Raw genomic sequence first — 15039 nt, 5'->3', positions numbered from 1 at the left:
TTTCCTCATCCATAAAAACGGAAGAGAAAATATCTACATCAGTATCTACATTGTAGTGATGATTAAATCAGATACTACATAGGGCAGTATTCCATGAATATTCATTTTTCCTTCCTCCCTTTCTCAGGAAGGAGGCAAAGGCCTCCCAAAAGAAGCAGACACATTTACATGACTGCCTTGTAGAAAGTGGACTTTTAAGAGATTTAACTGATGCAGAAAACACCCAGGATTATCACTAGAGTTGGCTGCACCACAGAAGCTATTCCCAAAGCACACAGAATGAGCCACATGATGAAACGGAGTTTTCTATGCAGTGGGCTGATGCCTAAAAGGCATCTGAGGAGATCAACAGCCAGTTACATCTTAGTTTCTTATTCCATGACCAAGAAATGAGTTGGAGGACGGAGGGAGTTAATTTGTGTGTTAGAGAGGCAAGGGCAACCCCACAGCTTGCAAAAAAACAAAAATAGGTGCATTTTATTTAAACAACGGAACAAACATCAGAGAGCATCCCCTGCAAAGCCCCCACCCAAGAGCCAGCTGATGGAAGCAGGGCTGCAGGACGCTCTGCCACAACGGCAGCATCTCCAACTGCACAAGACCCCTTGCTGCCAGGGCTGGGCACCAGCCTAGCCCCTTGCCTGCCTGCCTACCTGCCTGCCTGAGGCAGCCTTGGAATCAGGGCAGGGGTGGCACAGGTAGAAAAGACAGATGGAAACAATGCCCATGAATATATCCAACGTGTCCTAGGAGGAAAAAAACCGTCATGAGGACCAGAAGCCAACCCAATCTATTTTTGGCCTCCCAGAGAAGTTGTGTTGAGACCTGAGACTCCAGCTGAAATGGCTCCCTGAGGAGCCCCAGGGAGCAGGAGGGGTGCTCCTGAAGACAGCCCCCGAGGAAAACACAGTCCTGCAGAGGGACAGCCCCCAGCACCCTCTGGCAGGGCTCTGGACAGTCAAAAAGAGAAACGGAATGCTCAAGAAAAAAGGCATTTAAAAATTAAGAAAGAAAAGAAATACAAAAAAGAAAGGGTCTGATCTGAGGCTGAGGTATTGGAGATAGATGTGGTCCCAGAGAAACCAGGTCCCAGTGTACACACATGCTGGGGGTCTCTGTCCCGATGAACTAAGAACCATATGCACAACCTTCTTGGGAGCCCCGAGCAGTGCGCTGCAGGGCCAAGGAAACAACCAGCTCCAAAGGGACTCCCTGAGCCTCCGAAGGCAGCTCCTCTAACACCTCCCTTCCTCCCAAAGGGCTCCCGTCCCTGATGCCCCACAGCCACACCAACAGCTTGCCCTGTCAATGACAGGAGCTCGTTACAAGTCCGCACATTTTAGCCCGAGATAGGTTATATAGTCACAGAATGTGTGGCTTTACTGTTCCACTCAACCCCCTGGTCCCTGGTGGCTCCTGCAAGTCAAAGGGGGCAGAAGGGTGCTTCCTCAGATGGAAGAAGGCAGGCAGCTCCTCAGGCACTTGGTCTGGGTGGAGGAGAGGCTGAGCTGCCCCAAGCCCCTGCTCAGGGCCTCAGAAGCGATACACCTTCACTCTGTTGTGCTCATCGAGGCCCAGCTGCAGGAGGCTCAAAGTAGCTGTTGGCTTGGGTGTTGAAGAGAAGAGAGGTCTGGCCACAAGGTGAAGGAAAACTGCAGTCACTGGGGATAGCCAGGCAAGGGCCATGAAAGGGTCAAAGGCTGAACAGGATCCTCCTCAGCCCTTTAGGGCACAAGCCTGAGCCCCACAGCCCAGCCCGGTTTGGGAACCAAGTAAAAGGATACAACTTGGGGTCATTCTTGACACGTTCCAGCCACCTCCTGTTGGCTTCAATTATGCCCTGAAAGGTGGTGCTGCCCACCTCAGGGACTTGGGAATGGGAGTGCTGTAGGAGCCGGAGCTGCTCACTGGCAAGGAAGAGGAGAGCATGGGGGAGGGGAGAGAGGAGGTGTGGAAGTGCCAGAGGATGTGCAGAGGCCATCACATCTGTCACCTCCTCCCTCTTCCTCTCAGCTAGCAGAGCAGCTTCTCTGCGGTCCCTAGCAATTCAAAGCTTCAAAACATCTGGCCCCCCAGAACAGTTCCCAAATGGGAAGGCGGTGGACACCCTCTGCCCCCTTGCTGGGTGCTACTGATATGAGGCTCTGGGCTCCCACATCTGCCTGCTCCCACCAATCTCATCAGCAAAGCGCTCCCCTCTGTCAACTCGATCCTTGGCCAGCATCAGCTCTCAAGTTGGCCAAAGGGTTGGTGGGGGGTACGCATTGTTAGGGGCCTGAGGGAGGGAGAGGGGGATATATTTGGCAAGGAATAAGATGAATGGAAAATTAATAACAGGTTTAAATAATTGCCCGTCTGTCTCCTCCACAGGGTGTCCCTCTCACTCCAGATGTTGCTCAGCAGGACTTGGGGAAGAAGGGAGCCACAGGAAGCAAACAAGAGCTCAAGGGCAAAGACAAAGGCCAGACTCCAGAGCTGGAGGAGCTAGAGGGAGGGGCAGGGGCAGGGTCCTACCAGGGGCTGACTCCTCCCCACAGGGGCCAGAAGGCAGCTTCCTCAGGGGGTTGGCTGGGTAAGCCCAGCCCTTCCCCACTGGGACCTTGGCGGTGTGGACTTGACTTCCCTCTGGTTGCAGATGGGCGCCTCAGACCCAGGCAAGTGGGGACAGCTCTGTGGACTAGAGGCCTGCCTGACTTCTTGGGGTGAGACCAGGAGGCCTGCTCCCCTCAGAGGTCTACCCGCCCAGGGAGGCGCAGGGAGCAGCTATGACGTTCCACCCCAACCAGCCCCCAGGGAGGCTCACCTGGCAGACACGTATCCCAGCCTGCTCTCCAGCGGGGCGGGGCTGTTGCTGAGCAGCGGGATGCCAGCTGGAAGAGCGTAGGGACAGGGCTCAGAAATGGGCAGTGGTCACCACCCTGCTCACCAGCACCTCTTGCCTCCCCAGAATAAACAATAAAAGGAAAAGTTTCAGTGGCTAGAGGCCAGAGACAGGTGAGAGACAGGAATGGTCCTATTTATTTTATTTTTAAAACTTAATCTACTTTTCAGTTTGGGTTAGGGCAGAAAGAAGATATTTTGTTTTCCCTCAAATGCCTGTGTTTCATGGCTTTTCATAACCCTCAGCAGGGCTGAGACCCGGGGAGGCCACCTGGCTCAGAAGCAAGAATTAACCACACAGCCAAGAGGTTCCAAGCAGAACCCTGGAGTCACAGAGACACGGGGTCACAACTGAGTTTGTTATTCTCTCACTGGGTACCCTGGAGCATGCTACTTAACCTCTCTGAAACTCAGTTTCCTCATCTGTAAAATGGGGATAAATAATTACTACCTCAGAGAATAAGAACTAAATGAAAAAATATATATATAAACTGCTTGGCCCATAATGCATTGCACAAGATGGTAGCTATTAAGATAATGACAACAATGACCTTTTAGGTTCTGCTGAGCTCCAAAATCCATAAGAAAGGCCCCAGTCAGCCAGGCTCCATCTAAACCATCCTGACCCACAGAACTCCTGGCTGCAGGGCCACCTGCAACGTCTCCTTCCCCAGGGACCCACAGGCAGAGTCAATGGACCAATGGACTATGGCAACGTTGGGGGAGGAGAGGTGTGGCAAAGGGATGCAAAAGAGGAAGAGGGAAAAAGGAGCAGGAGAAAGAGGGTAGAAGAAAAGGAAGGAAGAGGAGGAGGAGGCAGGTGGGAAGGCTCCGCCCAGAGTGGGGCTTACATGGAAAATACTTGCGCCACTTCTCCAACAGGAAGTCGTCCACTGTTTGAGCCACAGAGGAGGGGAGCCTGGGCCCCTGCCCTGAATCCCAGGCCCACTGGGTGGACGTGGGTGTAGCAGATGATAAGGCTGAGAACCTGGCCAGGGAGCCGTAGTAGGTGGAGGTGGGGGTGCTTTTGGAGGCCCGGGGAGGGAGCTGGGCTGGCGTGGAGGCGAGGAGCGGCGGCGGCGACTGAGGGTTGAGGCTGTCTAGGATGCTAAGGACGCTGCTCAGCTGGCTGCTGATTTGCCGGAGGGAGTGGCTCAGCCCATGGATCTTGCGGGAGGTAAGACCTGGGGTTGAGTCAACTGAAAGAAAAGAGGTGGATGGTGGGAAGCGACTCAAGCTCAGGACCCTGGACCATTCCCAGACACAGCTGTCATGCAGCAACCTACTGGCCACCCCTCCCTGCTTCTCCAAACAGCCCCTTAGCCTTATGAGGGGGTCAGGGATGGCAGGGCTTCTGTGTTCCAGACAGTGCAGGTGAGAAGTTGGGAAACAGGTTTCCAGGGTAAGGCCCTGGGTGACGGGCCCAGGACCCCAGAGAGAAGGAAGGGGAGAGGGCCCTTCCATCACATACAGGCCAGAGCAGCCGAGAGAGAAGAACCTCCCCAAGGAAGCCCTGGAAGAGAAAGGTCAGCAGGGCCAGCGGTCACACTGTAGAGTGCTCTGCAGCATTCAGAAGGCTTCCCTGACCTTTCAGCCCCATGTGCTGGCAAACCTAGATGGTCTGATTCCTTCCCAGCATTGACTGAGCACCTGGTCCAGACACCAGCTCACAGAGGCCTCCCTCTGCAGGGAAGGGGGTTCTTCTTCTGTTCCCCAAGTTCCTGCCATTCCATGGATACCATGGTCCTCACCCCGCATCTCCCCCACTCACTCCTCTGCTGCCACCACCACTCACAGTGAGGCAGGGAACAAGATTCGGAACTTTCACTGCTCAGGCTGTCCATGTCACTGAGGTCGAAGGTTACCGCCTTCTTGGTCGGGGATCCTCCCAGAGTGCCCTCATCTGAGGCCTGCAGGGTAGAGTTAGCAGTTATGACGGACCTCTCCCACATGCTTTCTACCCTTCTTCTTTCCTTTCTAGGAAGTGGCTAGGACACTGAGCTAGGTTCTTCTGTATGTTTTGTCTTTAAGCTGGTTTTCTTACACAAATCCATGAAACATGGCCATCTCCATTTGTTCTCCTAGCAATTTTGCTGCTACAAATTCAAGGCAGTATGTAGGCTGTTGCCCTTGTGCTGTGTGGGAACTGAGGACTTGGCGAGTAGACTCCTCTGGGGCCCAGAGTTCCACCAGGCACCCTGGGCAAAGCAAATCACACAGGGCTGCCTCACAGAGGGTGGGAGGGAAGCAAGGCTCAGCATATGTCCCAAATGCCTGAGACACAGACAACAGTGCCATCAGGCCCACACAGACCCCTACCACCCTTCCCAGTAAGCTCTCCCTGTAGTGTTACTGCATCTAAGCCTCCCCCGTGCTATATCTAAACCTCAGACACCCAGCAGAATGTCCACAAGGTCCCAGGGCAGGCAGGAAAACCTATCGTGTGTGTTCATTCCTGACGCCCTGGTCATACCTCTCCTTAGGGACCAGGGTGGGGTAAGGGCTCGGCCCTCTTCTCAGGCACCTTTAGCAAGAGGGTCCATGTGTATTCAGGACCATTCAGCACAGGTATCCAAACCCACAGGTGTCTTCAACAAACTCAGAACTGAAGCCACTGCCACCTTCATCAGCCAGTAGACAAGCCTACTGCCCAATCCTGGGCCCTAGAGGCCCAGCTCCCCCTGATGCAGGACCAAAGAACTCAACCCAATCCCAAGAACAGAAGAGGAAGGCCAGGGCCCACTGGGCTATGTGGCCATGGGGCTGCACCTCTTCCCAAAGAGAGGACTCCAGCTGATTCAGTTTCTCCTCTTTCTTCTTCAGGAGGCTGTGGCCTTTCCGCATGGCCGACTTCATCTCATCCAAGTGCCTGGTCTCCTGCAGCCAAGGAGAAAAGAGAGAAATGACTACCTACACAGACGCTGGAGTCCCAACCCTGCCATTTGCTGGCTGGGTGATCTTGAACAAATTACTATAGTCTGCTTTCTCATCTGGAAAAGAGAACTACGACTTTTCATAGGGTCGTGAGAATTACATGAGAAAGAGTATGTGACTATGTTGCATGCTTAACACCATGCCCACACCTTAAAAACTCTCAAACGGTTACTGTTAACCAAATGGTTATCATTTATTATGGTTATTGTTTTTAGAGATGAGGTCTCACCATCACCCAGGCTGGAGTGCAGTGGTCTGATCACAGCTGATTGCAGCCTCAACCTCCTGGGCTCAGGCAATCCTCCCACCTCAGCCTCCCAAGTAGCTGGGACTACAGATGTGTGCCACCACACCTGGCTATGTTTTTTTTTGTTTGTTTGTTTGTTTTTTGTTTTTTTTTTTTTTGTAGAGACAGAGTTTTGCAGTGTTGGCCAGGCTGGTCTCAAAATCAAGTGATCCTCCAGCCTCAGCCTCCCAAAGCACTGGGAATACAGGCATGAGCCACCACATCAGCCACAAATGGTTATTATCACTGCTCCAATTATCATTACTCTCATCACCACCACCACCATGGTTGAGAGGGGTTAAGCAGGGCAATGACAGGGCCGCAGGCAGCATGTTTATAACCCTGGGAAGCTGCCCCTCTGTCTGTTCCAGCCTCATGCTCTCTGCTGACCCCAAGCCAGTCCTAGGAGCCACTGGGGCCTGAGCCCTTTACCAGTTCTGAACACCATCACGTTTCTTTTCTTTTCTTTTAAATAGAGTCTCGCTGTGTCACCCATGCTGGAGTCCAGTGGCACAATCTTGGCTCACTGCAACCTCCACCTCCTCCTGGGTTCAAGCAATTCTCCTGCCTCAACCTCCTGAGTAGCTGGGATTACAGGCACGCATCTCCACACCCAGCTAATTATTTTTAGTAGAGACAGGGTTTCACCATGTTGGTCAGGCTGGTCTCGAACTCCTGACCTCAAGTGATTCACCCACCTCTGCCTCCCAAACGGCTAGGATTACAGGCATGAGCCACCACGCCCGGCTGAGCACCATCAGATTTCTAAGGGCCCAGGTGATCCAAGAAAGCTCACCCTACCAGGACCCTCAACTGGTCAAAGATCTGTGATCCCAACTAATAATAATGAAGTATCTGCTTTTTCATTGCAAATTAGGCTATCAGAGAAGCAGGGTGGGTAACTAACTCAAAGCCTTTTGCTAAGTGTGTTCAAAAGATTTTCATGTACGAACGAAGTCTTTAGTGTGACAGAATGGAAAGGCAAAGCACTGGGTTTGGAAGTACTAAACATTAGTCATACTCTTCACCAGGAAAATGGGACTATTACTACTGCCTTGCACATTATAAAGGGTTATTGATATGGTTTGGCTCTATGTCTCCACACAAATCTCATCTAGAATTATACTCCCACAATTTCCATGTGTTGTGGGAGGGACCTGGTGGGAGATAATCTGAATCATGGGGGCCATTCCCGCCATACTGTTCTCATGATAGTGAGTAAGTCTCGTGAGATCTGATGGGTTTATTGGGGGGTTCTGCTTTTGCTTCTTCCTCATTTTTACTTGCCACCACCATGTGAGAAGTGCCTTTTGCCTCCCGTCATGATTTTGAGGCTTCCCCAGAATCATTTCCCCAGTGGAACTGTAAGTTCAATTAAACCTCTTTTTCTTCCCAGTTTCAGATATGTCTTTATCCACAGCATGAAAATGAACTAATACAGTAAATTGGTACCAGGAGTGGGGTGTTGCTGAAAAGACACCCAAAAATGTGGAAGCGACTTTGGAAATGGGTAACAGGCAGAGGCTGGAACAGTTTGGAGGGCTCAGAAGAAGACAGGAAAATGTGGGAAAGTTTGGAACCTCCTACAGACTTGTTGAAAGGCTTTCACAAAAATGCTGATAGTGATGTGAACAATAAGGTCCAGGCTGAGGTGGTCTCAGATGGAGATGAGGAACTTGTTGGGATCTAGAGCAAAGGTGACTCTTGTTATGTTTTAGCAAAGAGACTGGCAGCATTTTGCCCCAGCCCTAGAGATCTGTGGAACTTTGAACTTGAGAGAGATGATTTAGTGTCTCTGACGAAAGAAATTTCTAAGCAGCAAAGCATTCAAAAGGTGACTTGGGTGCTGTTAAAAGCATTTCATTTTAAAAGACAAACAGAGTATAAAAGTTCAGAAAATTTGCAGCCTGATGATGCAGTAGAAAACAAACACCCTGGAGGGGCTGGCAAGATGGCCAAACACGGACAGCTCCAGTCTGCAGCTCCCAGTGAGATCAATGCAGAAGGCAGGTGATTTCTGCATTTCCAACTGAAGTACCCAGCTCATCTCACTGGGGCTGGTTAGACAGTGGGTGCAGCCCATGGAGGGCAAGCCAAAACAAGGTGGGCGTTGCCTTACCCTGGAAGACAAGGGGTCAGGGAACTCCCTCCCCTAGCCAAGGGAAGACAAAAGGGACTGTGCCTTGAGGGACGGTGCATTCCGGCCCAGATACTATGCTTTTCCCACGGTCTTCACAACCCTCAGACCAGGAGATTCCCTCAGGAATCTACACCACCAGGGCGCTAGGTTTCAAGCACAAAACTGGGCAGCCATTTGGGTAGACATCGAGCTAGCTGCAGGAGTTTTTTCATACCCCAGTGGCACCTGCAATGCCAGTGAGACACAACCATTCACTCCCCCGGAAACGGGGCTAAAGCCAGGGAGCCAAGTGGTCTAGTTCCAGATCCCACCCCCACAGAGCCCAGCAAGCTAAGATCCACTGGCTTAAAATTCATGCTGCTAGCACAGCAGTCTGAAGTCGACCTGGGATGCTCGAGCTTGGTCGGGGCGGGGTGTCCGCCATTGCTGAGGCTTGAGTAGGCGGTTTTCCCCTCACAGTGTAAGCAAAGCCACCAGGAAGTTCGAACTGGACTGAGCCCGCCACAGTTCCAGAAAACTGCTATAGCCAGACTGCCTCTCTAGATTCCTCCTCTCTGGGCAGGCATATCTGAAAGAAAGGCAGCAGCCCTAGGCAGGGGCTTATAGATCAAACTCCCATCTCCCTGGGACAGAGTACATGGAGGAAGGGACAGCTGTGGGTGCAGCTTCAGCAGACTTAAATGTTCCTTCCTGCTGGCTCTGAAGAGAGCAGCAGATCTCCCAGCACAGTTCTCAAGCCCTGCTAAGAGACAGACTGCCTCCTCAAGTGGGTCCCTGACCCCCATGCCTCCTGGCTGGGAGACATCGCCTAGCAGGGGTCGACAGACACCTCATACAGGAGAGCTCCAGCTGGCATCTGGTGGGTGCCCCTCTGGGACAAAGCTTCCAGAGGAAGGGAAAGGCAGCCATCTTTGCTGTTCTGCAGCCTCCACTGGTGATATCCAAGCAAATAGGGTCTAGAGTGGACCTCCAGCAAACTCCAGCAGACTTGCAGCAGAGTGGCCTGTTAGAAGGAAAACTAACAAACAGAAAGGAATAGCATCAACATCAACAAAAAGGACATCCACACAAAAACCTCATCTGAAGGTCACCAATATCAAAGACCAAAGGTAGATAAATCCATGAAGATGAGGAAAAACCAGCACAAAAAGCCTGAAAATTCTAAAAACCAAAATGTCTCTTCTCCTCCAAAGGATCACAACTCCTCACCAGCAAGGGAACAAAACTGGACAGAGAATGAGTTTGACGAACTGACAGAAGTAGGCTTCAGAAGGTGGGTAATAACAAACTCCTCTGAACTAAAGGTGCATGTTCTAACTCAATGTAAGGAAGCTAAGAATCTTGTAAAAAGGTTAGAGGAATTGCTAACTATAATAACCAGCTTAGAGAAGAACATAAATGACTTGATGGAGCTGCAAAACAAGCACGAGAACTTCGTGAAGCATACGCAAGTACAAATAACTGAATCGATCAAGCAGAAGAAAGGATATCAGAGATTGAAGATCAACTTAACGAAATAAAGCGTGAAGACAAGATTAGAGAAAAAAGAATGAAAAGGAACAAACAGGCCGGGCACGGCGGCTCACGCCTGTAATCCCAGCACTTTGAGACGGGCGGATCACGAGGTCAGGAGATCAAGCTCCGCACCCCCCACCCCCGTTCACGCCATTCTCCTGCCTCGGCCTCCCGAGTAGCTGGGACTACAGGCACCCGCCACCATGCCCAGCTAATTTTTTGTATTTTTAGTAGAGACGGGGTTTCACCGTGTTAGCCAGGATGGTCTTGATGTCCTGATCTCATGATACGCCTGCCTTGGCCTCCCAAAGTGCTGGGATTACAGGCGTGAGCCACTGCGCCCGGCCTCAACATTCTTAAAAGAATTTCAACCCAGAATTTCATATCCAACCAAACTAAGCTTCATAAGCAAAGGAGAAATAAAATCCATACAGACAAGCAAATGCTGAGAGATTTTGTCACCACCAGGCCTGCCTTACAAGAGCTCCTGAAGGAAGCACTAAAAATGGAAAGGAACAACCAGTACCAGCCACTGCAAAAACATACCGAATTGTAAAGACCATTGACACTATGAAGAAACTGCATCAACTAATGGGCAAAATAACCAAGCTAGCATCATAGTGACAGGATCAAATTCACACATAACAATATTAGCCTTGAATGTAAACAGGCTAAATGCCCCAATTAAAATACACAGACTGGCAAACTGGGTAAACAGTCAAGACCCACCAGTGTGCTGTATTCAGGAGACCCACCTCATGTGCAAAGACACACATACGCTCAAAATAAAGGGATGGAGGAATATTTACCACGCAAATGGAAAGCAAAAAAAGGCAGGGGTTGCAATCCTAGTCTCTGATAAAACAGACTTTAAACCAACAAAGATAAAAAAAGACAAAGAGGGGCATTACATAATGGTAAAGGGAGAAGAGCTGACTATCCTAACTATATGTGCACCCAGGAGAACCCAGATGCATAAAGCAAGTTTACAGATCTACAAAGAGACTTAGACTCCCACACCCCACTGTCAATATTAGACAGATCAACACGAGACAAATAATTAACAAGGATACTCAGGACTTGAACTCAGCTCCAGACCAAGTGGACCTAATAGACATCCACAGAACTCTCCACTCCAAATCAACAGAATATACATTCTTCTCAGCACCACATAGCACTTATTCTAAAACTGACCACATAATTGGAAGTAAAACACTCCTCAGCAAATGCAAAAGAACAGAAATCATAACAAACAGTCTCTCAGACCACAGTGCAATCAATTAGAACTCAAGATTAAGAAACTCACTCAAGGCTGGGTGTGGTGGCTCACAGCTGTAATCCCAACACTTTGGGAGGCCAAGCCAGGAGGATCACGAGGTCAGGAGCTCGAGACCAGCCTGACAAACATGGTGAAACCCCGTCTCTACTAAAAATACAAAAATTAACTGGGCATGGTGGCACACACCTGTAATCCCAGCTACTCAGGAGGCTGAGGCAGGAGCATCGCTTGAATCCGGGAGGTGGAGTTTGCAGTGAGCCCAGATTGTGCCACTGCACTCCAGCCTGGGTGACAGAGCAAGACTCTGTCTCAAAAAAAAAAAAAAAAAAAAAAAGAAGTAAGTTATTTGAAACCAATGAGAACAAACACACAACGTACCAGAATCTCTGGGACACAGCTAAAGCAGTGTTTAGAGGGAAATTTATAGCACTAAATGCCCACAGGAGAAAGCAGGAAAGATCTAAAATCGACACCCTAACACCACAATTAAAAGAACTAGAGAAGCAAGAGCAAACAAATTCAAAAGTTAGCAGAAGACAAGAAATAACTAAGATCAGAGCAGAACTGAAGGAGATAGAGACACAAAAAACCCTTCAAAAAATTAATCAATCCAGGAGCTGGTTCTTTGAAAAGATTAACAAAATAGACCGCTATCCAGATTAATAAAGAAGAGAGAATAATCAAATAGACACAATAAAAAATAATAAAGGGAATATCACCACTGATCCTACAGAAATACAAACTACCATCAGAGAATACTATACACACCTGTATGCAAATAAACTAGAAACTCTAGAAGAAATGGATAAATTCCTGGACACACATACCCTCCCGAGACTAAACCAGGAAGAAATTGAATCCCTGAATAGACCAATAACAAGTTCTGAAATTGAGGCAGTAATTAAAAGCCTACCAATCAAAAAAAGCCCACCAATCAAAAAAAGCCCAGGACCAGAATGATTTAAAGTCAAATTCTACAAGAGGTACAAAGAGGAGCTGGTACCATTCCTTCTGAAACTACTCCAAACAATAGAAAAAGAAGGATTCCTCCCTAACTCATTTTATGAAGCCAGCATCATCCTAATACCAAAAATCTGGCAGAGACACAACAAAAAAAGAAAATTTCGGGCCAATATCCCTGATGAACATCGATGTGAAAATCCTCAATAAAATACTGAATCTAGCAGCACATCAAAAAGCTTATCCACCACGATCAAGTCGGCTTCATCCCTGGGATGCAAGGCTGGTTCAACATACGTAAATCAATAAACATAATCTATCACATAAACAGAACCACGACCAAAACACATGATTATCTCAATAGATGCAGAAAAGGCCTTCGGTAAAATTCAACACTCCTTCATGCTAAAAACTCTTAATAAACTAGGTACTGATGGAATGTACCTCAAAATAATAAGAGCTATTTATGACAAACCCACAGCCAATACAATACTGAATGGGAAAAAAACTGGAAGCATTCCTTTGAAAACCGGCACAAGATAAGGATGCCCTCTCTCACCACTCCTATTCAACACAGTATTGGAAGTTCTGGCCAGAGAAATCAGGCAAGAGAAAGAAATAAAGGGTATTCGAATAGGAAGAGAGGAAGTCAAATGGTTTCTGTTTGCAGATGACATGACTGTATATTTAGAAAACCTCATCGTCTCAGCCCAAAATCTCCTTAAGCTGATCAGCAACTTCGGCAAAGTCTCAGGATACAAAATCAATGTGCAAAAATCACAAGCATTCCTATACACCAATAATAGAGAAACAGAGAGCCAAATCATGAGTGAACTCCCATTCAAAATTGCTACAAAGAGAATACCTAGGAATCCAACTTACAAGGGATGTGAAGGACCTCTTCAAGGAGAACTACAAACCACTTCTCAATGTTAAGAGAGGACAAAAACAAATTGAAAAACGTTCCATGCTCATGGATACAAAGAATCAGTATCGTGAAAATGACCATACTGCCCAAAGTAATTTACAGATTCAATGCTATCCCCATCAAGCTACCATTGACCTTCTTCACAGTAGAAAAAACTACTTCAAATTTCATATGGAACCAAAAAAGAGCCTGTATAGCCAAGACAATCCTAAGCAAAAAGAACAAAGCTGGAGGCATCATGCTACCTGACTTCAAACTATACTACAAGGCTACAGTAACCAAAACAGCATGGTACTGGTACCAAAACAGATACATAGACCCATGGAACAGAACAGAGGTCTCAGAAATAGCGCCACACATCTACAACCATCTGATCTTTGACAAACCTGACAAAAACAAGAAATGGGGAAAGGATTCCCTATTTAATAAATGATGTTGTGAATACTGGCTAGCCATATGCAGAAAACAGAAACTGGATCCCTTCCTTACAACTTATACAAAAATTAACTCAAAATGGATTAAGGACTTAAATGTAAGACCTAAAACCATAAAAACTCTAGAAGAAAACCTAGGCAATACCATTCAGGACATAGGCATGGACAAAGACTTCATGACTAAACATCAAAAACAATGGCAACAATAGCCAAAATTGACAAATGGGATCTAATTAAACTAAAGAGCTTCTGCACAGCAAAAGAAACCATCATCAGAGTGAACAGGCAACCTACAGAATGGGAGAAAATTTTTGCAATCTATCCATCTGACAAAGGGCTAATATCCAGAATTTACAAGGAACTTAAACAAATTTACAAGAAAAAAAACAAACAACCTCATCAAAAAGTGGGCAAAGGATATGAACAGACATTTCTCAAAAGAAGACATTTATGCGGCCAGCAAACATATGAAAAAAAGCTCATCATCACTGGTCATTAGAGAACTGCAAATCAAAACCACAATGAGATACCATCTCACAACAGTTAGAATGGTGATCATTAAATAGTCAGGAAACAACAGATGCTGGAGAGGATGTGGAGAAATAGGAATGCATTTGCACTGCAGGTGGAAGTATAAATTAATTCAACCATTGTGGAAGACAGTGTGGCGATTCCTCAAGGATCTAGAACCAGAAATACCATTTGACCCAGCAATCCCATTACTGGGTATATACCCAAAGGATTATAAATCATTCTGTTATAAAGAAACATGCACACGTATGTTTATTGCAGCACTGTTCACAATAGCAAAGACTTAGAACCAACCCAAATGCCCATCAATGATAGATTGGATAAAGAAAATGTGGCAAATATACATCATGGAATACTATGCAGCCATAAAAAAGGATGAGTTCATGTCCTTTGTAGGGACATGGATGAAGCTGGAAACTACTATTCTCAGCAAACTAACAGGAACAGAAAACCAAACACTGCATGTTCTCACTCATAAGTGGGAGTTGAACAATGAGAACACATGGACAGAGAAGGAAACATCACACACCAGGGCCTGTGAGGGTGGGGGACTAGGGAAGGGTAACATTAGGAGAAATACCTAATGTAGATGACAGGTTGATGGGTGCAGCAAACTACCATGGCACGTGTATGCCTATGTAACAAACCTGCATGTTCTACACATGTATCCCAGAACTTAAAGTATAATTTAAAAAAAGAGAAGAAAGAAAAGAAAAACCCGTTTTTTTGAGGAGAAATTCAAGCTAGCTGCAGAAATTTGCATATGTAACAAGGAGCAAAATGTTAATCCCCAAGACAATGGGGAAAATGTCTCCAGGACATGTCATAGGTCTTCATGGCAGCCCCTCCCATCACAGACCCAGAGGCCTAGGAGGAAAAAATGGTTTCCCCAGGGTCCCCATGCTGTGTGCAGCCTAGGGACTTGGTGCCCTGCATCCCAGCTGCTCCAGCCATTGCTAAAAGGGGGCAAGGTACAGCTTGGCCCATGATTTCAGAGGGTGCAAGCCCCATATCTTGGCAACTTCCACGTGGTGTTGAGCCTGCGGCTGCACAAAATTCAAAAACTGAGGTTTGAGAACCTCCGCCTAGACTTCAGAAGATGTATGGAAACACCTGGATGGCCAGGCAAAAGTCTGCTACAGGGGTGGGGCC

General features: G+C 47.7%; 1 protein-coding gene and 1 long non-coding RNA gene across 26 annotated transcripts in view; one reads left to right on the top strand and one right to left on the bottom strand.

Annotated features, from left to right (window-relative positions):
- Window positions 1–450: 450 nt before the first annotated feature.
- The window catches only part of CEP164 (centrosomal protein 164), a 98313-nt gene continuing 83724 nt past the window's right edge, over window positions 451–15039 (bottom strand). For 22 of the 25 annotated variants that reach the window (XM_015435759.3, XM_045370085.3, XM_015435757.4 and 19 more), the window contains 6 exons: window positions 5650–5757; window positions 4676–4790; window positions 3732–4079; window positions 2804–2870; window positions 1785–1907; window positions 451–1630 (listed from right to left, as the gene is read on the bottom strand). In XM_015435759.3, coding sequence (XP_015291245.3) covers window positions 1534–1630; window positions 1785–1907; window positions 2804–2870; window positions 3732–4079; window positions 4676–4790; window positions 5650–5757 — 858 coding nt within the window. In that variant the 3' untranslated portion in view covers window positions 451–1533. Of the gene's footprint in view, window positions 1635–1784; window positions 1908–2803; window positions 2871–3731; window positions 4080–4675; window positions 4791–5649; window positions 5758–9107; window positions 9259–15039 lie in introns of those variants that run through there. The other 3 variants (XM_005579762.5, XR_001485208.4, XM_065529012.2) reach the window with 3 other exon arrangements.
- Window positions 9800–11371, top strand: LOC135967132 (uncharacterized). The gene is made up of 2 exons (XR_010581018.2): window positions 9800–9930; window positions 11241–11371. It is a non-coding gene; the product is annotated as an uncharacterized lncRNA (long non-coding RNA).

This window comes from Macaca fascicularis, chromosome 14, assembly GCF_037993035.2.
Source record: "Macaca fascicularis isolate 582-1 chromosome 14, T2T-MFA8v1.1".
NCBI lineage: Eukaryota > Metazoa > Chordata > Mammalia > Primates > Cercopithecidae > Macaca > Macaca fascicularis.
This window is presented reverse-complemented; position numbering and strand designations above follow the sequence as displayed.